At 45.6% G+C, this 21,268-nt stretch overlaps 1 protein-coding gene across 1 annotated transcript in view; it reads right to left on the bottom strand.

The window, feature by feature from the left end:
• RHBDL3 (rhomboid like 3) overlaps window positions 1-21,268 on the bottom strand; it is a 153,791-nt gene continuing 132,523 nt past the window's right edge. The window contains exons 8-10 of the mRNA XM_066617061.1: window positions 19,620-19,720; window positions 804-864; window positions 1-272 (exon numbers count right to left, since the gene is read on the bottom strand). Coding sequence (XP_066473158.1) covers window positions 1-272; window positions 804-864; window positions 19,620-19,720 — 434 coding nt within the window. The remainder of the gene's footprint in view (window positions 273-803; window positions 865-19,619; window positions 19,721-21,268) is intronic.

Below are 21,268 nucleotides of genomic sequence, written 5' to 3'. Positions count from 1 at the left end.
TCAAGGAGGTGGAGGTAGTTTCAGGTCCAACAGGTTATAGGCAAAAATGTTCCAGAAGATGGCAAAGAGCACAAACACCACATACATGGAGACAAAGATCCACCATAAGGATTGGTCTTGGAGTCTCTGCTCATAGTTCCTTAGGATGACCACTCCGAGGGTGATTCCAACAGCCACCCCACCAAGGTGGGCCACAAAGCTTGGGTGCGGACATGGAGGGTAAACAGATGGGTAGAACCTCAGCCACACGGCTCGTCCAAATTCAAGACTCACTGGAATAAAAAGAAGAAACAATGAGTCACATTGACCATCTCAGGCTACGTCCACATTCTGAAGATGTTCATTCTCACAGCAACCAAGAACAGATACAGCTGTTGAAAACAGCATTCCCCTGTAACATGCAGTGATGCTTGTCTCATGTTGGATGAATGTTTCCTTGCTGATGTACAGCAGAGCAGAGAACCATAAAAAGTGATCATGTTATAACAGATTGAAAGTGGAACTACCCATTACAGAGTGGAATGGATGGAACTCAACTTAAGAGATGCCAGCTTTGGTAGCAGCACTGTGTGGCTCTTAACACTGCTGTTGCCCCCAGAAACACAAGGCTCTGAGTATACGATGTGCGCCCTTGACTCTTATAGAGTTAAGATCCACAGTGAACAATATTAACTCCAAAACCAAGATTATGCTTTTCAGTTTCATACGGACTCATCCAACGAATAATGGATTTAATGGGTGTGCTAATGAGGAAGATAAACCAAGTAGGACATCATGTAAGTCAAACACGTGAAGATACTTACTACAGATCAAGGCAACAGCCATGCGCAACAGCTTGAATTGGCACTTCATTCCAGACCAGTTCTGGGAAAAGAAGACAAAAAAAACCCCCAACAACTGTAATTAAGCTTTTCGCATTCTGGGAATTCGGAGGTGAGTCTGAATATCAGGAAGCTGGTGCTTCTTGTGTGCACCGTGAGAACTGAAAAGTTTTACTCCACTTGTTGTAGCCTTTGCCATGCTGCTCTTGAATAACCGCGCTTAAAGGCAGAGACAATAAAAATTACAGATTAGCTTTCTGAAGCCAGTCAATTCCTTCTGCTTCTTTAGGCAGCAGTACTGTTAACCAGGAGGAGGAGGTGTGCGGTGCTCTTTTTAAAAAAACAACAACAGGGTAGGAATCCTGGTGTACTCCCCCCTTGCACCACAGGAGACTGCATAATCACATGGATTTCAAATGTTGCCTCTGCCGTGGTACATTACCCTGGTTACTCAGATGGATTCTTGCAGTGTCTACTGCTGGATGAAATGTGTGTGTGTGTGTGTGTGTGTGTGTGTGTGTGTAGGGGGGGGTTACAGACTGGCAGCCCAATGATAAAGTTTCACATACTCTCCCAACATTTAACAGATGACAGTAAGGATCCCCCTGCGTATCTGGAAATGCCCAGTTCTGACTTTAAAAGACTACTACTCAAAGCTGTCCCCTCACTATTTCACGTATTTGAAAGCTCTGCTGCTGCATTCATTTTCTCTAAAATAGCTCGGCCTGGCCTGATTTAAAGCATGTTTGTTCATTTGGTTAAAGATATACTGGGCGGGGGGGAGGGGGGGAGGCCTACGCACGATATGTCATCAATAGTGCAAAATGAACCTCAACAGGAACAGCATGTGAAAGGCAGCCTATCCATTATGGGATATCTTATTACTGTATTATATATACAGAAGAAACCCCAGCAAACAGCCACTGGAAGAGACACTGTGCTAGGAGTGAAAAGGGATAGTTGCTTCCCCCCCCCCCCATTAAATGTAAGAGATCCATCCTTTTCAAAACTGCTAATTTGATTAGAGCAGCATCAAGCTTAAGCCATTTCTGCCCAAAGTTGCATATATGCAACAAGGACCAAATGTGGGCTGGAAAAAATGGGTTAAGCCTTTCCCTGGACAATTGTTTAATGTGAGAAGAGTACTGCTCAATTAGACCAAGGATACATTTGATCCAGCATCATCTTTCCAAGAGCGGCCTGCCACTGAAGGCAGCAGCCTGCTCCTGTTGTTCAGTTCCAACATCTGGTATTCAGAGCTATACTGCCTCGGATAATTAAGGTTTTATTTCCCTGACACAGTTTGTAACCATTGCTAGATGTGATTGCCATGGATTTGTCTAATGCTTTCAAAAAGCCAACTGAGTGAGTGGGTCATCCCCACATCTGGCAAGACAGAAAGGATTAGTTTAGCTCATAAACTAAACTAAACATGAAGTTTAGCTCATAAACTTCAAAGCGTCTACGTAGACAACATCAATATTATATAAGGAAGTACATGTAGTTGGGATATCACCCCTTTCCTGACAGGGAACTAAGGAGAAGCCTTTCTGAGCATATCTGTAACAGAAGAGAGATTCAAAGAGACTCCTGCGTGGCCCCCCCCCCCAAAAAAACAGGCTCTTTTCCTACAATTCTGTGCTTTCTTCAGTCTAAAATGTGGGTGAAGAAATTATTTTTACAGATGCTGTCTTCAATGAGCCTGAAATCAGCAGCATATGCAGATACTTCTCCCCCTTTGAATTTGTTGTGCGTTGCTCTCTTTTCCATCAACCTTCCCATTTGAAAGAAAAGGAGGAATTTGCAGCAGGCATTGTGGTTTCCCAAGCAGGAAATTGAAAAGACCTCGTGCTATGCAGCTATGAAGTAACAGGATCAATACATAAGCACTGATAGCGTCCCTTAACTAGAAGGTGCTTGTTGCTAGTTCTGCAGCCTGCAATGTTTAGAGGACAAACTCCAGCCTCTAGAAAGAGTAGGGTGGGGTGATTAGCATTTAAGTATGCAAATAATCTGGATTTTGTCTTTATGGATACAGTTAAGATACTTTATTCTCATATCTAAATACATACCCAGTACACATTAATCACAAATTCAATATTTGTGTACAGTATTTGCGTACAAAGGAAATAAAAGAAGATGATTCACAGACCAATGCTCCTGAATAATGTCAGGAGCAGTGCTACCTTTCCCAGGACATGTGATCACAAATGGAATTTACTGCCAGGTACATATGTCTAGGATCGCAGACTTATAGGCACATTTTTATGTTCCTAACTTTTCCCCTTCCATAACTAACAGCAGCTGCAGAGGGGCCATTTGGATTTGGACTGTGATGTGGGAGTAAATCCTCTGCCCCAGGATTTGAAGGGTCTTCTATAGGGCCTTTATCCAAATCCTTCCAGCATCTGCTAACTGGAAAAAAGAACGAAAGAAATTCAGACTTCCAGCCACAGAATTCCCACTTTGTGTCTAATGTGGCCCGATGTTAATGCAATAGTAGCAGTTCCAATAAACACTTCTGTGATTTTCTTTCTTTCTTTTTTTATAACTAGCAGCTGTGACCATGGAAATTGCCTGTCGCTAGATCTACGACCTCATGGGAAAGCATCTACGAAAGGCCAGAGCTGTTGGAAAGGAAGAGGCAATTAGTGTATGCGAGCCAACTCTAAGTTACAATTCCCAGGTAAAAAAAGAAGGGACTGCTTCAGCTGACAGTGTATTTCAGTACAGAAAAAAAAATCATTTGGAAAAATAAACACCCTCCACTGAATTCAGAATAAAGAAACAAGGTTATAACATTTTCAAATGCCCATATACACTGAACTGCAATATCATCCAGCTCCTGCCCTCTGTTGGTCATGTTCTCGTTTCCTTGATTTTGGCCATTTAAATTCTCCTAACTTGATGTCTTAAGTCTGCACTTAATGGAGTTTTTGCTTGTGAATTACCCTGAAAAGTAGCAGTGTCCGGTACACACCTAGCACATCTGAACCACAACCTACATGGTGTTTAGTAAACTAGGATTTATCAATTAAGTTTCAGGCTCTTGAACCTTTAAAATCTGGGAGAAATACAGATTTTCCTTTCCATCCCAACTTATCACAGACACATCCAGGATTCTGTATGAAAAAAGAGTGTGTTATTTTTAGCGCCTTTGGACAAAGTGTACCAAGCAGTGTTTGCAGAACAGCTTAGAACTGCACGTAGTCATTACTTATAGTGTTTTCATACTGTTTGATATATTAATAAATATACAAGCAGAGCATGGTAGAGGCGAAGCAAGCAGCAGATGCACTCCTATCAGGCCGATATACTACCTCACATCAGACAGAGGCACTCTCGCACCTCACAAGAGACTTGTAGCTGCTTCTCAGCTTGTTTTGAACAGTGAACTACTGTTTCTACAAATACCTGAACACTTATATTAGCCCCCCCCCCCCCCGGTTAGGTTTGAACAGGTGACATCTCTCCAAACTCTGACAGAGATTTTTTTATTTCAAACATTCCAGAGGGAGATTAAGGGCCCAAGCCTATTGGGTCATAGCATCGGCACTGAGCTCCAGCGCTAGTACTAGGTGTTGTAAACATGCCATAAGCACCGCATGAGGAGGGAGTGCCGGCACTGGCCCAGCGCCGGAAGGACACCGCCCAGAGGTGGGGGAGGGCAAAACAGGGGGAGCAACTGGCCTGGGAGGGGATGGAACCAGTGGAGACTTCCTCCACCAGAGCCTATCCTCTGTGTTGGGATGAAAAGTTTGACACGGAGGTTCATAAGTCTGCACCAGCAAAATAGCAGGTGCAGACTTGAGAAGCCCCAATGCAGGAGACCAGCACCTCACCTTCATGATGGACCACCTCCTATGCAGTGGGCAGAGCAACACCCCAGGCAGTGCGCATAGTGATGCACCATCACCCTGCTCCTGCCGGTTTGGGGGCTCTAACTTTTGATAGAATAGAGCTATTTCAACACAGTTTAACTGCATTCTGCATAAAATTACATATCAAATAATATATAATGAGATGGTATTACTCGAAGATACCAAGATTTTAAAAATGTTGGCCAGTAGTGGGGTTGCCCCCCCCATGCATGTCACCCAGTGCAGCATGCACCCCCACACTCCCCCTAGCGACGACACTGGTAAAATAGAACTAAAACAAATGCAGCCCCAGCCCCCAATATAAGCTGCTCTAAGGTTGATTTTGTACACTGCACATCAACAAAAGCAGGGTTACCACAGAGTATATATTCACTAGTGATTATTGGTTCTACAGACAATCCTTTGATTACAGAAATATTTATTTCAATACTTTTTCTCAACAGCCCAACCTGTACTCTTGGAACGACCAGATTTATACTAGCAAAAGAGCTGGGATAGTTCCAAGTAGGCCCATTGAGGACCAGGGAGTGGTGGAAAAGGTAAGTAACTGGTTACTTACTTCTCTGCTGCTGCCCAAACCCCAGCTGGCCTGTGGGATGCAGTGGAGGTTGTGTCAGCACTGCTGCAACCCACAGGCCAGCCAAGGATAGGTTTGGACCATTAATGTGTTAGGGTTGTGGAGAGTGTAAAACCCTGGGCCACCACCACCACTGTGTTTCTGGTGCAGGTGAGAAAATCCCTCCTTGCCACCTCTGCTGCTCCTCCCACCTGTTGACAGGTGAGTGAAATCTAGGGAGTGTGTTTTGGGAGGGTAAAGAGCTGACCAGGAGGGGGTTGTAATTTCCCCAATGTAGAATTGTCTTGGGAAATAGTGATAGCTCTGCTGCGATGCTCTTGCCTAATTGTGACATCTGCTGTGTTTTCAACACAATGGTCCCCTGAGCCAATCAGGGCCAGGCCCTTTGTGATATCAGAGGTTTTTTTTCCCCCAAGGAGAGTCTGGGACTGGTTCTGAAACTGCCAAAGCAGCTCTTGGTCTTCGGTTTCAAGGCAGCATCATGTTTGTGCTTGTAATGGACATGTCCTACTGTGACTTTGTCACAGGGCTGAAGCATCTCTTGTTTCTGTTTCTCTTCACCATCTGGGGTTTCAGTTGGTTTACCACTCTTGGGTAAGAGAAAAACCTCAGTGTGGGAGGAAAGTGTCCTGGCCTGACATAGGGGGGTCTTTCTGAAGGCTCTTGTCAATACCTTACCCAGGGAGGAGGACCTGAACCTGTTCACAAGGGTTCTGACTATAACAACTAGCTTTTTGGCCTAGACCTGAGGACCATGAAGGAGAGCTGCCAAAACTCCTTAGGTTCAGATCCTAGGACTGTTCACACATGTAAGTGAATGGAGAAGGGCCTGACAGGTGGAGCACCTAGCAGTCAATGACTAATACCAATCTCCCTGCTTCACTCTGGGCATGAACAGGGAAAAGCAGCTGACCCTGTCACAACCCAAAATTAAGAGAGCCTACATGGAAGGAAGCCTCCTTCAGAAAATATACCCCCAAAAGAAAAGTAGAAAAGTAGCCCCCAAATCTGGGGAATCCCCTAGGAATTAAGCAGCTGTCAGTAACTGAAAAACAACATATGAATTCAAAAGAAATGGAAACTAGATATCCTGCCTCCCCACACGTCCTCAGTGTTTCATTCTTTTCCCATTTGTGTGACAGGCTTGTGGCCCCACAACCAGGCACTCAATGAAGAAAGAGATATGGATTGGGGAGCAGCCTCTCTGTTAGTCACCCCTCACGGGAATTGGAGGATCCTCTGGCTTCTTTGCTTCCTCACATCAGTTCACATGGTCATTTGTCTCGCCTTTGCGGCATTATCAATCTACTCCATCATAAACTACAGCAACATGTTCTGCAAGATATACTGCAGGAAGAAGAAGGCTGCAAGAGGGAAGTAAGTGGCAGCAGGTGTCCCCTTTCACAGCACTCACAGAGAGTCGTTACTCTATAGCGTCAAGCTTAGACCCACAGGTTTCCTTGTAGATGTGGGGGATATGACATCATAGAAGCATTATGCCTGCCATGTTTTGGTCCCTTCTGCAGCTATGTCAGCCATGACATCACTTCCTATGCCTGGAGGGATGAGTCCCATTTCACATCTCATGGCATAGCTGATGGGTTCTTTGGGAGTGTGATGCACCTGGAAGAAGCCTCTATGCAATGCTCAGCTCTGCTTCATTTCTGCTCATCAGTGAGTTGGAGTTCTAATGCCTGGTATAATCTTTGTGTCCACTAGGTGCCAATCTCATCTGTCAAAAACATCCTTAGGCTCACTCTGCTTTGAGCAGCCCTTCATCTCTGGCAAGCCTGTCAGGAAGCCACCATCTACCCCCTGATGCCCCAGTGAAAGATACAAGACATCTGAAACACCTTCCCAGACCCCTGCAGCCAGGCTAAAGAAAATTCACCATGAAGTCATGACTCACCATATCATTAAATTTAATATCAGAAGCATTCCAAAGGCTTGTGGGGGTGCCCAACCCCTGAGTCAGACTCCTAGGAAGAGCAGATCTGTCATTTGTCTAGCCTCCAGGCATCATGGAGGCACATCCAGGGCCAGTGCCAGGCTATTTTGTGCTATGCAAGGCTCACTACACACACACAGAGCGGATATGGAAACCATGGATACAGGGGAATACTGAAGTGGTCCCCCATGTCCCTACGCCCATTCCATTACCTTAGTTTTTGTGTTTCTTCCTTAAACAAAGAGAAGTTCTGGCTGAACTGGAGAGTGAGATATTGTCAACAAGCCTGCACACTGCAGGCAGGAGACCGTAACTAGGGCGAAGACTGAGGGGCACCTGCCCTGGTCACTGTACTAAGGGGAGGCACATGATTGCCCCTCAGGCTCCATCCTAATTACGGAGGAGACGCTGGTGGTTTTGCATCCCTGCGCCTTTTCCTGTGGAAAAGGAATGGAGGTTCAAGCCACTGCAGCAAGTGCCCCTCCTCCAGGATAAAGAAAATTCCCTTTGAGGGGAATCTCCACAGGAGACGGAATAGGGGGCACAAAGCCACTGCAGTGAGTACCCCCTGCGCCAGTGAGAACCCAGAAATGATGTCATGTGATACAATGTCAAGTGTCATCATAATGTCACTGCAGGTGCAATCCCAACCTTGTGTTGGGCCGGCACAAGTCCCTTGTGCAGGCCCAGCAGTGTTGCGAAAATGCCATAAAGCACTGTTGCACTACTGCTCAAGGAGGAAGGCTGGAGCACAGAAGTGCGCTGGCCTTTGGAAGCCAACAGGAGGGCCAAAACACTGGTGGGTGGGTAAGCCCACACGGATGGGTAAGCCTAGTCAGGCTGGTGCAGGGATCTGGGGGGCGGGGTTAGGTCGTGCAGATCCAAGTAACCCCATTGGGGCTGCTGCGGTGTTACCTGGGGTAAGGGGATGGAATTCCTCTTGCTCTGGGCTGAGCTGCATTCAGCCCCAACTCTGTGTTGGATACGGGTCAGGCCATTCAGCTTCCCCAAGCCAGTGCGGGTTAGGATTGGACTGTGCTCTGGGCAGCGTGTTATGTCTCTGAAGGAGACTAACTCAACATTAACAGGAAGCACTTCCTGTTAATGTTCAGTTATCCTCCATCTAGTGTGCAGGCTGGTTCAGTCACTCTCCATTTCAGCAACAATTTTGCTTTGTTTAAAAGAAAAAGCACTTGCACTTCCAACACGGGTACACAAAAACTAAGGCATGCCAAAGATCGACTATAGCAGGTCAGTTTCCTCCCAGATTTCACAGGGTGTTAAGGAGTGTCATGTATGCATTCCTTGAATCAGCACATACCATAGGTAGATACTCATGTATAGTACCTGAAATTTTTGCCAAGTAATCAAGCTCCAATTATCACTTCGCCTTATCTCCAGGTCAATCAGAGGGCAGAGCCTTTCAACTCTGAACAGTTTAGTTTATCTGCTCATCTCAGCAAAGCTCAGGCAGGCACCTCCTTAGTTGCTATAGTGATTTTCCTGGGACATTCTAGCCAAAATTAACCTTTTGTTCTCCTTCCTTCTGCTGCAGCCTGGTTCTGCTTTGCAAATGCTTGCAAAGCAGGTCTGTTTTTTTGAAACACCGGGATGGGATCCTCCTTCCCAGGCTACAATTCAGTGCATCATTACTTAAGAATGACACCCATGGAAAGCAATGGGTCTACTTCTGAGTAAAAAGGGTTGCAAATATCTCATGTCTCTGCTGTAAATTGAATTGCACACTCTCAGTTATGTGTTATGGGTTGTATGTTGTACATAGAGCTTCGGGCTTAACACACCAGACACCTTAAAGGTGGATTTGACTCATGGTTCTCCTGCAGTGGTTCCCAATCTTTTTCACTTGCATATCCCTTGGCAGCCCATTTCCATTAATTGTACCCTTCATATTAGCAAAATGTTTGTAATTAATACAAGCCTTCATCTCCCCCATATGAAAGCCCAGACTTCATGTATTCATCACATATTTTCTCTTTTCATCTGTTTGAAGACCAGAAGACTCTGCCTTTGCACTGTTTTGCACCAGAAGTGTCCTGAGAAATTCTGGGTGATTGATCACTTTCCATATCATGTTTCAGCTTTTTTTTTACTGTGCTGGTTTTCAATCACTGGTTCATAGATGAATTGATGACCAAAAACTAGCTATTGGTGGGGCTTTCACAGCCAACTAGCTACCTCCCTTCCTGCCTTGCTGGTCCTTGCAAGGCATTCCTGCCTTGCAAGGCATTCTGGAGCACGGCCTGCCTTTTTCTGCCATTATTCCATTCTTTTTCAAGTACCCCTAAAGGTCCTGTTGAGTGTCCCTGGGAGTACATGAATCCCAGGCTGGGAACCACTGATTTACTGGTATGTAGTTTACAGTGCACTTACTCTGATAGTGTTTACAAAAAGGTGTTGAAGATCAGAATTTTAAAAGGAATAAAAATGTATCTTATGATCTTCTACTGTGTTTTTAATAAATTAGAGACTACAGTTCTTAGGTAACAATTAGTGGTAGGTTATTTTTCAGGATCTGGCCTTGGGTAAAATCAGACAAAACTATAGTGAGACACCGCCCTAAGTTATAACTCCCGACTTATCCGAGGGTCATAGAAAATTCCATGATTGTCGGCTCAAAACCTGCCCTCCACTTATCTGTGGGGTTGACTTATAGGCGGGTATCTGCAGTATGTCTTTGAGTGGTGGCAGCAGCCACCCACCCAGCATCCCACATGGACAGTGAGTCCAGGTGAGACAGGAAAATATAAGATCCCAGGAAATTTCTGCACCTCCTTCTTTGGCTCCCGGGCCTCCTTTTTGACCCTGGGCCTAGGTACAAATTACCCCCTTTAACCCCATCTCATGGGCCCTGGTGTTCACAGGTTGCCCTGTTTAGTCCTCTTCTGCCCTGCATCTTCCCTAACAATACAGGCAGCGTCTCACCCTGTGGAGAACTGATGGTCCTAGAGAATCCTCCCTAAAGCAGGGAAAGTCAATTAGAAGCTGGCAGGTCAAATGCAATCTGCAAAGTGATTTTTTAAGTCTCTGGGGTCCTACAAAATGTTGATTGCACTGTATTAAAAATCCTCCCCCAGTTTTACTTGGGAGGAAAATGAATTTGTTTTTAAAAGTCAGGAAAGGGGAAGATTTATTCCATACCATTTCATATGAATGTTTTTTACTAACATGGGCTTCCTGCCCTGTGTTACCCAAGGCATACCTGTTTTGCCAGATTCCAAGGCCATTCTCTGCCTGGAGAATTGTGCCCACTTTAAGCAAATTAGCTCCCCTTCTTTCCCCCAACAAATGACCCTGGTTCTGCCCTGCAGTCCTGCTGGACCCCACCTCCAGGGTAGCTTGCCTGTTCAACCTGCAGAGGTCCTCTCTCCTGCCAGCAGCCTCCCACCACTGCAGCAGCCCCTTGGTCCTCAGCAGGTCTTGGGCAAAGCAGCCACACACCAAACTCCAGTGTCTCCAGCAGTCTCCAAAGTCCATTCACCAATTTCTCCAGTCCCTCCTCAAGCTTTTCCTCCTTCTGCTACCCACACCAAATTCTCCCTTCAGCAGGTGCTTTTATGCCTGAGAGCCTTATTGCCTTCAGTGGCTGCAGCTGTGCAGCACACCCTTCGCTGAAAGCCCAGGCCTTAATTCTTAAAGAGGCCACTGCAGACACCACATTCTACCTCCTCGCCAGGTCTTCCGCGATTCCACTACAGTACCCTTGGGCATACCCAAGGGCTGTGACACCCCAGGCAGCAATGGTGTGATGTCACATGATGTTGTGCAATGTAATGATATCACGTAACATCACTTCCAAGAAAGAACCAGGAGGCGAAATCGCCCCAGCCACAATTGTGAACACCCAGGTAGCAGGCACTCCAGTTGCTCCCTGACTCAGAAAGTGACTGGAGAGCACATGCACTAACAGGGGTAGCTGGCGCTTGCTTTCAAATTATGCCCAGGGCTCCTGCATTGATTTGCCATACCTTGGATATGCCACTGGGCAATGGGCCACTGCCAACCTGCCTCTAGAGGGAATCTTTTATTCTTCTGTGGCTCCCTAATGGATGACTACATACTGCTCCAAAGCAACTTTTTCTGGGGTAAATAGAAAATTTTACCTCGGAAAATAGTGTAGAGGTGTGATGAAAATTCCCAATTTTTCCCCATTTTCTGTCTATAACCCTTTGACCCTTTAGTCACCCAGAGGTTTCTGGGATGTCACAGCATCCTTGAAGGGCTATTGGGACATCAGGAGTATAGCTGTTATCATGGGATGATCCTCTGATTCAAATCTTTGAATTCAGCCATCGTGGAAGGGCCAGATGGCAAGCTGACAGATCATTTTGTGAATTGCCTGTCTTCTTTACATGGGTCCAGCTAGGATAATAGACCCTAGTTAGCCCACCTGCTGGGATGGGCATGACACAGTTGACTGTTACCCTACTCTGTTGCTGGAGAGCACTGCTGTTTCAGCCAACAATGTGTCCACTCACTTTGCTGCATTGTGAGTATAGGGGAGCGGGATTCTGGAACAGCATAAGTAACTAGAATACAGGCAGATTTAAGTTAACCACATCAGGGAGTTTGTTTAATAGGCTGCTTGCTGTTTAATCTTCTTGCCAATCTTTATCTTTGCTGTTCCTGTTTCCTTTTTGATACGTACCTAATTTTGATCCTTTGCCTGTTTAGTGCTTTGTTCCTTCAACCTTTTAATAAAACTTCTAGTAGTTTTACAGCTTTACCTGCCCGGTCTAAGTACATTCAGGAGGGAATGAGTTTGCTAAGTCTATCAGATCCACCACTGGCTTTTTGCTAAGATTGCCTGTATTTTGGGCTTTCTGGTAATCTGGCGGAAGTGCTTTCCCAAAATATCCTCTTCCTGTTTGAGCTCTTGGGTGCTGGTAGCAGGAAGACTACCAATTTTCCAGTAAATGACTATCTGATCAATAAGAAGAGTGAAGCAGAGAGCTTGTGAGACTAACAGCTGCCACAAACTGCTACGCACCATGCCCCTTTTGCCCTTCGTCCCTCTACCTTCACAAGGTAAAAGAGTTATTGTCCCCCATCCAGTGCCGGATGAAAATTGAGAAGACGCTATTGTTATTGTTAATTTCAAATGAAAAACTACAAACAATCCAGATCATGGGTGTCCCACTTCACTACTCATTTGGCTCTGAGAAACTACACTAGGGGTTCTCAAACTTCTCAGGAGTAAACCTCTTGAGATGTCTTTGTAGGGGCAGGGAAAAAGGTAGCAATGTGATCCCCAGGATCGTGCCACTGAGGGGCAGGAGGGCTTTGTTCTCACACCTCCTGCCAGGGTCCAGGGAGTGCTCTGCAGGGCTCCCTGCAACTTGTGAACAGTGAAAATAGCAATCGCGACCCACTTCTGGGTTGTGATTGCAAAACCGGAAGTGGGTCACGGTCGCTATTTTCACTTTCATCAAGTTGTGGGCAGCCCTGCAGAGGGCTCTGCAGGGCTCCCTGCACCCCCTGGACCCCAGTAGGAGGTAAGGTATTAGAAAAAAGCCCCTCTGCTCCTGCAGCAGTACAATCCTGAGAACTGCATCGCTGCCTTCCCCCTTCCCCCTCCCCTTAAGGGGGCAGAAGCCAGGGCTCTCAGGCTGGGGCGTCATGACATCCCGGTTTGAAAACCACTGAACCAAACTGAAAGAACTTCTATCTCCTGAGAAAAAGATTCTCTCGAAAACTTAATTTGTTTTGTATTTTTATATTAAGCTGTCTCCACTGCACCCACTCAGTGGAATGCCTGGTGGCTGCTGGATGAGTCAGCTCACCTCTTAGGATTTCTTAGCAGCACAAGTTTCATTGTTGAAGCCAGGGAGTAAACAGCACCCTGGATAAATAGAAAAAAAGGAACAGAACCACAAAAATGACACCACCCTAGGAATTTTTCAAAAGAAATTTCTTATACCTCAAAGAGCCCCAGCTTGGCTGCAGTGGATTCATTTCTCCTTTCGGAATGAAGCACTGTGTAATATGTGAAGGCTAACCAAGCAAAATAGTATAGATCAATGAATCTGAGTTTAAGAACCTACAGATGAAAAATCAATAATGTTTATGTGTGTGCTGTATATAGGTATTGGTATATATTTCATGCTGTGTATGGCTTGATACACACACACTCCTGCAAATGGGTTAGACGAGTTCTAGAGTTTCCTTGTTTATTGTCCAAACCCTGGCAGTTTTATAACTTCATCCAAATCCCCTCATTTTTCTTCTTCTCTCCCATTTTAATCTACAGGAGAAACTGCACAGATGTACAGAAAAAAGATCTATGGAAGAAGATGAACACAGTAGGGGGGATAATTAGTCGTGTGCTGAATTCAGTGGCTGGTGTATCTTGATAATAGTCTCTGGGGAAAATGTATAAACAAATGAGTAGAGGCTTTTCTTTGGTGAGCTGGTGTCTTTCGGCTTTTGCTGATGTCTGGATGCACCCCAACGGATGCACAGCCCTCCCCCCCAAAAAACGGCAGAATGATCCTAAAGATGACACATGGCTTTGAACATGCCTAAAGTTCATAGCTAACCCGAACAGTTTACTGTCAGAGGGTCTAACCATTAAATATGTTGGATCAGTTGTGGTTCACATTCAGCTGTGACAAGTTGTTCCTAACTGGATCCCTTGGTTCAAGAAGAAAAAAATAAAAAATAAATGTATAGTAACTGGTTTAGCACACTTCCAGAACCTGCTCAGGTCCAGCAGACATAAAAATAGATATTGGACATGCTACAGTCAGTGGTAGTCCTGGCGGAGGGCCAGGGGGCAAAAGCCCAGGCATCACACCTGTGAGGGCGGCACAGCTGCACCCGTCTCAGTGCCACCTCTGCCTGCAATGCCACCGCTGCCACCCCGGCCTGTCCTCTGGAGCTGTTCTGGGACAGGCAAAGCCCTGCGCTGCATCCACAGGTGCACCAAAAGCCTTCTGAGGCCTCCGGAGTGCCATTTTCATTGGAAAACCAGAAGTACTGTTTAACGGTGCTTCTGAGGCCTCAGAAGGCTTTTGGATCACCCAGGAACGTCACGCAAGTATCCCCTGGGGGATAAACTGCATTGGAATATCTTTATTGTATCAAAGTTATGGCCAATTAACCAGAAAATGAAAACACAACTGTCTTGTGGAACAAAAAGTGGATTTGCTTAACTCCAAACTGACATATGAGACTGATTGTTCTGAGTGCCAATGAGATGTTATTCTGATACAACATGGAATTAATAACTTTTTCTTTATTTACTTAATTAAATTTGATTTTTATCATGCAGGGGCTCTACGAAATCAACTTTGACCCCGGGTAGCAGATAGATGCCTTAGCTACGCCACTGACTGGGGGGAGGCAGCAGAGCAAGTGGGTGGTGAGCTGCTGGGGGGAGGAGGTGATTTCCTCCCAATTTTCACTTTTTAAAAAGCCCAGGCATGATATCACTTCCGGTTGTGGCATCACTTCCGGGGCAACATTTTGAGCTTAGCACCGGGCTACACGATCATTAGCTGCACCACTGCTGGATGGACAGCAGGCTGGGAGAGGTGACAGACGGGAGTGGGGAGTGGTGCACTTTTTGTCAGTTTGCCACCTTCTCCAGCCAGCTATGCTTTAGAACACCTCGAAGCTGGGCCAGTCTTGGGTTTGTCAGTGAAAGGAGGCTGCTCACAGACAAGATTCTGACATACTTGGTGGCTACCTAAGTATGCAGAAGTAGATATGTTTGCACATTCACAAAGACAAAGGAAAGGAAAGGAAATGCAATGGAGAGAGGAGAAAAGCGGTGTGCCCCAAGGATCTGTCCTGGGACCGGTGCTTTTCAACCTCTTCATAAATGACCTGGAGACAGGGTTGAGCAGTGAAGTGGCTAAGTTTGCAGACGACACCAAACTTTTCCGAGTGGTAAAGACCAGAAGTGATTGTGAGGAGCTCCAGAAGGATCTCTCCAGACTGGCAGAATGGGCAGCAAAATGGCAGATGCGCTTCAATGTCAGTAAGTGTAAAGTCATGCACATTGGGGCAAAAAATCAAAACTTTAGATATAGGCTGATGGGTTCTGAGCTGTCTGTGACAGATCAGGAGAGAGATCTTGGGGTGGTGGTGGACAGGTCGATGAAAGTGTCGACCTAATGTGCGGTGGCAGTGAAGAAGGCCAATTCTATGCTTGGGATCATTAGGAAGGGTATTGAGAACAAAACGGCTAATATTATAATGCCGTTGTACAAATCGATGGTAAGGCCACACCTGGAGTATTGTGTCCAGTTCTGGTTGCCGCATCTCAAAAAAGACATAGTGGAAATGGAAAAGGTGCAAAAGAGAGCGACTAAGATGATTACGGGGCTGGGGCACCTTCCTTATGAGGAAAGGCTACGGCGTTTGGGCCTCTTCAGCCTAGAAAAGAGACGCTTGAGGGGGGACATGATTGAGACATACAAAATTATGCAGGGGATGGACAGAGTGGATAGGGAGATGCTCTTTACACTCTCACATAATACCAGAACCAGGGGACATCCACTAAAATTGAGTGTTGGGCGGGTTAGGACAGACAAAAGAAAATATTTCTTTACTCAGCGCGTGGTCAGTCTGTGGAACTCCTTGCCACAGGATGTGGTGCTGGCGTCTAGCCTAGACGCCTTTAAAAGGGGATTGGACGAGTTTCTGGAGGAAAAATCCATTATGGGGTACAAGCCATGATGTGTATGCGCAACCTCCTGATTTTAGGAATGGGTTAAGTCAGAATGCCAGATGTAGGGGAGAGCACCAGGATGAGGTCTCTTGTTATCTGGTGTGCTCCCTGGGGCATTTGGTGGGCCGCTGTGAGATACAGGAAGCTGGACTAGATGGGCCTATGGCCTGATCCAGTGGGGCTGTTCTTATGTTCTTATGTTCTTATGAAAAAAAAAGTTGATAAGCCTTAGGTGGATTTTGCATGCTTAGCAGCCTCCAATAGCCATGGACTGTTGACATGTCAACAACAGCAGAAGGAACGTGCTGAGGGAGGATGGCAGGGAAGTTGACCTGCTTGTGCCAACTGGGCATTAGAGCTGGGGAGACGCAACATTTTGTCTCTATTAGAATCACATATGAATAAAAACAAACAACTTGTAAAATCGTAAGCACATGAACCCATGGAATAGGATGGGCTGGAAATATAATATTTTTGGCAGCTGCTTTGGACATGGTCTCATTAAAAAGTGATATTTTTTAAAAATATTAAGCAACAAACAAAAATATGCTTGTTGGACATCACATTCCAAATGTTCTTGCATGGAAGTATCTCCTCCTGAAGTCAGCAATATAATGCTAAACCAGAAGTGCAGGGAGTACACCTTAAAGAAGTAAGCTTGATGTGAAATGAGACAAGGTGACACGATGTATTGGCTTCTGCCGACTGTGTGGCCCTTAGTGTTCCCACCATTGTCTCCATCTACAGTGTAGAATGGCAGAGCACCATCACCTGCAGGTCATAGCAGAGCTCGGTTGTGCACGGATATGAATCTGACAGCTCTCAGAAACCACCATGCAGATTTGCCTTCAGGCAAATGATTCGGGCAGGGAGCTAAATTACATTACTGAATGTGCCCATCTGCATCTTTAAACAGTATCACACATGGACACTCTCTATAAATCCTTCCAGCAGCTGAAAACACTTGATGGACAAAAGGAAAAATAAACCAATTTCCTTTTGTTCTCCACAGAGATAAGTCATGTAGTCAGAAGACTAGCTATTCCTACTAAATATTGCACTTTCCACTCATTTTCTTCTAGCATATTCTTTAATACTACAGCTTAGTGTATTATTTAGTATATTCTTTAATAGTATAATCTAGCATATTATTTAGTATAATAGTATATTCTCCCCTCTATTGTTAGCTAAAGGGTGAAATATCTTATTGTGAGCTCTTAAGTTTATTTATTTCCAAGGACATTCCTTTCTACAGGATATTTTTATTTATTTCAGTGGCCCGAATGTATTCTAGAGGGAAAAGACTTGCATAATCCCTTCCTCCCAAGAGAAAAATTTAAACAAAAAAAGAGTACAACAAAAAAGATGAGACACTATCATTAATATGATGTGGTGGCAAATGAAAAGTACTTATTTTTTCTCATTGTGCAAGACCACCTCCCACAGTTTCTTTGTGAAAGCATTAAAAAAAAATCCAAGACTGAGGGCCCAAATCCTATCCAATTTTCCAGGGCCAGTGCAGCCATGCCAGTGGGGCATGTGCTGCAACCTTTGGTGGGGAGGCAGCCACAGAGGCCTCCTCAATGTTAGGGAACATTTGTTCCCTTACCTCCGGGCTGCACTGTGACTGCACAGATGCTGGAAAGTTGGTGCTATCCAACTTTCCAGTGCCAGTGCAGCCGCAATGCAGACCTGAGGAAAGGGAACAAACATTCCCTTACCTGAAGGAAGCCTCTGTGGCTGTCCCCCCACCACAGGATGCAGTGCATGCCTCATTGGCATGGCTGCACCAGTGCTGGAAAGTTGGATAGGATTCGGTCCTGAGTCAATATAAGAAGACTTTGAAGCTAAGAGAGTTTGGGCTTGTCTGCCCTAGCCAGAGCCTGAATGGAAGACAGCCAGAAAACTCCACACATACTAATTTGAACATCTACAGGAGAGGAAGGATAGAAAAGTGACCAAATAATTCATAAACACCATCTTAAATAGATAAGACAGACATTGTTCTGCCTGCTAATCTGTTTCCAGTGCCTATTTCTAGAGAGAGAAAGACCAAAGTTGAAGCCTTTCTGACAGACATTGATTGCCCTTTATCTGGAAACTTTTCCCCTTTGGTACTTCTCCTTGTAGCCATTCTGAAGTACATGCTCAAACAAGGCATATGCTTTGTGAAGGCAATCTGGCATAAGAAATAAACTACAAGTGAACTGTTGGGCAGTTTTCAGCTGGATGCAAACTTTCAAATGAACAACTCCCATCAGACAACTTGTCTAGTTTAGTCAAAAGCTTGCACAGATGCTCATCAGTGGAAGCCAATATGTAAGACTGAAAGCAGATGTCAAAGTAACCTGAATGTTATCAAAATTAATAAGCTCACAGTGAGGGAGAGAGATGCAACCAGGGCAAGAGCTTTTGGGCAACCAGGGCAGGGGCATAAGGAAAAAAATCAATCTCAGAGCCAAACTAGACATGACTGCAGGTGGGATCTGAATCCCTACAAAGCAGGAGGTTGAGGGCCTTCCACCCCACTTACCCCATGAAACTGCTTCTTCTCCCAGTGGGGCTCCATGACAGAAAGTAACTCTTGCTGGGAGAAAAGTGACTGAAAAGGTGTTTGGGGGGGTACAGCAGCATGGGAGGGAGATGAATTTAAATGCTGGCTCTCACTTGCCCCTGCTGAAGCTAGACAGAGAGATAAGAGAAAAGGGAAGGAAGAAGTCTAGTTCTCCCTCAGAATGGGCTTCAAAGCAAAAGAAGAAATGACTCCATATATTTGTGTGGTTCTTCCATCCATCTAAAATACTACCCTACATTTTTGGCACCCACCTAGGTTCAGGGCTCGCCCATCCATGAGGCTGACTGAGGCAGAACTCAGGCAGCAGATTGGCAGGGGGCACCCACTTCCACCCACTCACCTCCACTACTCATCCTCCCCATTCCCTGGATGTCAAAAAAAGAGCAGATGAGGAAGTGCAAAGGAGAGCAGTGGCCTTGACTGTCTCCCACCACTCTTCTCTCCTCCACACATCCTCTTTTGCTCTACCCCTTCTACCTTTTCCAATTCAAGGACTGGGAGGAGCAGAAGCTGTCACATCACCAGATTAAGTGGGGAGGCAGCTTTCGGCACACTGCCTGAAGTACTAGAAGTCTTAGGCCCACCCTGGTTAAGTGTGTACCTCTCCACTACAAACCGAGATTGACTTCATGCCAGTTTAACTGACATGGCTTCCCCCAAATAATCCTGGGAAATATACCTTGGGAAGGAGACTGAGAATTCTGACTAAAGTCTACATCCTCCTTACCTTATTGCCAAGTTATAATTATTAGTTTCTTTCCAGGGCTGCCTGGAGAAAGGGGATTACTGTTAAACCACTTTAAATCTGAAGTGTAGAAATGCCCTAGGAGTATTGTGTGCATGCCTACAGTAAAACCAAACTTGGTTTCCTCTCCTGGGTTGAATAATGGGGTCATCTAAGAAATGTAACCAATTTAAATATAAATATGTGAGATCCTTGCAGAAGTGCTGGTAATCAGCGAACGCTTCATCAAAGACAACAATAAGTACAGCAATTGGATTTTGAGGATACTTGGCCAAGGTGGATCAAAATAACATTTTGGCCCTAACACAAATGATTCCATATCTAGTGAATCCTGTTTCCCTGACTCACACCCCAACTGCATCTGTTCCAGCACTTACCATTACTATGTTGGCCAGGTGAGCAGATATGAGAGCGTACACCCCTCCAGAGGAGCCCACGACAGGTGCAGTCATATCAGCGATCGACACAGCCAAGGAACCTCAGAGAAAGAAGAATGAAAATTTCATCAAAATCCCGATGCACAAAATAAGGGTTGTTTCCTCTCTTTCCCCATGTCTGAACTGCTGAAAAGTCCAACACAGTGAATGGAAAGTCTTGTGGAATTGCATTGTCTATGCAGTCCTCCAATTCCCAGTACAATCCCTTGCTGGGAGAAGCCTAATTCTTAGCCTAATTGCAGAATCAAGTCAGAAAACATTTTATTCATAACCATCTTCCTCATTCGGCATCTCAGTATTTAAGATGTTCTGAAAGTTAGTAGCTTACTATAAGTTAGCACGTTATAAACAAGCAGTAGAAATCAAATTGGGGCACAACGATAATACTCGTGTCATACTTCAGCCATTGCATCTTCGTTTGTCTCAACTACATGCTAGGTAACACAAAGAGCCTCCTTTCATGAATGTTTGAAAGTAAGCCACACACAAAGGAAAACTGGAACTTTGCATCCACAAACACTAAGTTGTTTCCGGTCACTTCTGTGGGGCATTCTGGGGTCCATGGAGCCCAATGGAGTGGGCTGCCAGCCTTGCTCAACTTGAAAGTGAGGACTCCCAATAAGGCAGCAGTTCACAAACTGGTGGGTCGCGACCCACCAGAGGAACCAGAAATGGGCCATTCCACCTTAAGCCATTTCTACTCAATGATGCATATATGCAACAGGGGCCAAATGTGTATACCTGTGGGCCAGGCAAAAATGGCTTAAGGGAAGTGGCGCAGGAAGGGTCCCCAATGATGTCACAGTGATCACGGCACCACAAGGACCCAGGGTATGCAAACATATTTTTGTGAAGTCTCTTGGAGTTGTGAAGTCTCTTGGAGGCTCACAACCCCCTCCACGAGCCTCCTTGCTGCAGCACTGAGCTCTGATTACTCAACGGAGCTCATTTCCGGTTTGCGTTCAGAGTTCCGATCGCAAACTGGAAGTGAGCTCTGATGAGTGATCAGAGCTCAGTGCTGCAGCAGGGAGGCTTGTGAAGGAGCCTCCAGGAGGCTTCACAACCCCCTCCAGTATGTTTACACGCCCCTGAGTCCCTCCAGCTCCAAGATCACCATCAGGTCCACCCTCGCGCTCCCACCCCTACAACAATATAGTGCGGTCCCAAAGTCCAAGTCGAACTTTGGGAATTGCTGCAATAAGGCATTGTGGTTCTACAGGGAGCCCAGCACACAAGCATTTCCTAAACTGACCCACAGTTTAGGAAAAGCTATGTTAGTCAGTAAGAAAGCTGATTCTGGAATGATTTTACAACATATTCTGGGTTGTAGCACTCCCTTGAAATATCAGGTGGCAGCTGAGGAATACTACTGGATGCAGTTTTCCTCCTGGAAGGGAAGGTGGCAGCTGTAGCAAAGGACTCTTTTGTGCAGCTTCAGGTGGTGTGCCACCTGAGGCTCTTCCATACCCATGTTACATCTCACGTTGACTACTAAAATGCATTCCACTTGGGGCTTCCCTTGAAGATTGTGCAGAAGCATCAACGGGTGCGGAATGCTTACGGACACCTGACAATCAGAACATATTACA

The sequence above is a fragment of the Tiliqua scincoides genome, chromosome 2 (genome assembly GCF_035046505.1).
Source record: "Tiliqua scincoides isolate rTilSci1 chromosome 2, rTilSci1.hap2, whole genome shotgun sequence".
NCBI lineage: Eukaryota > Metazoa > Chordata > Lepidosauria > Squamata > Scincidae > Tiliqua > Tiliqua scincoides.
This window is presented reverse-complemented; position numbering and strand designations above follow the sequence as displayed.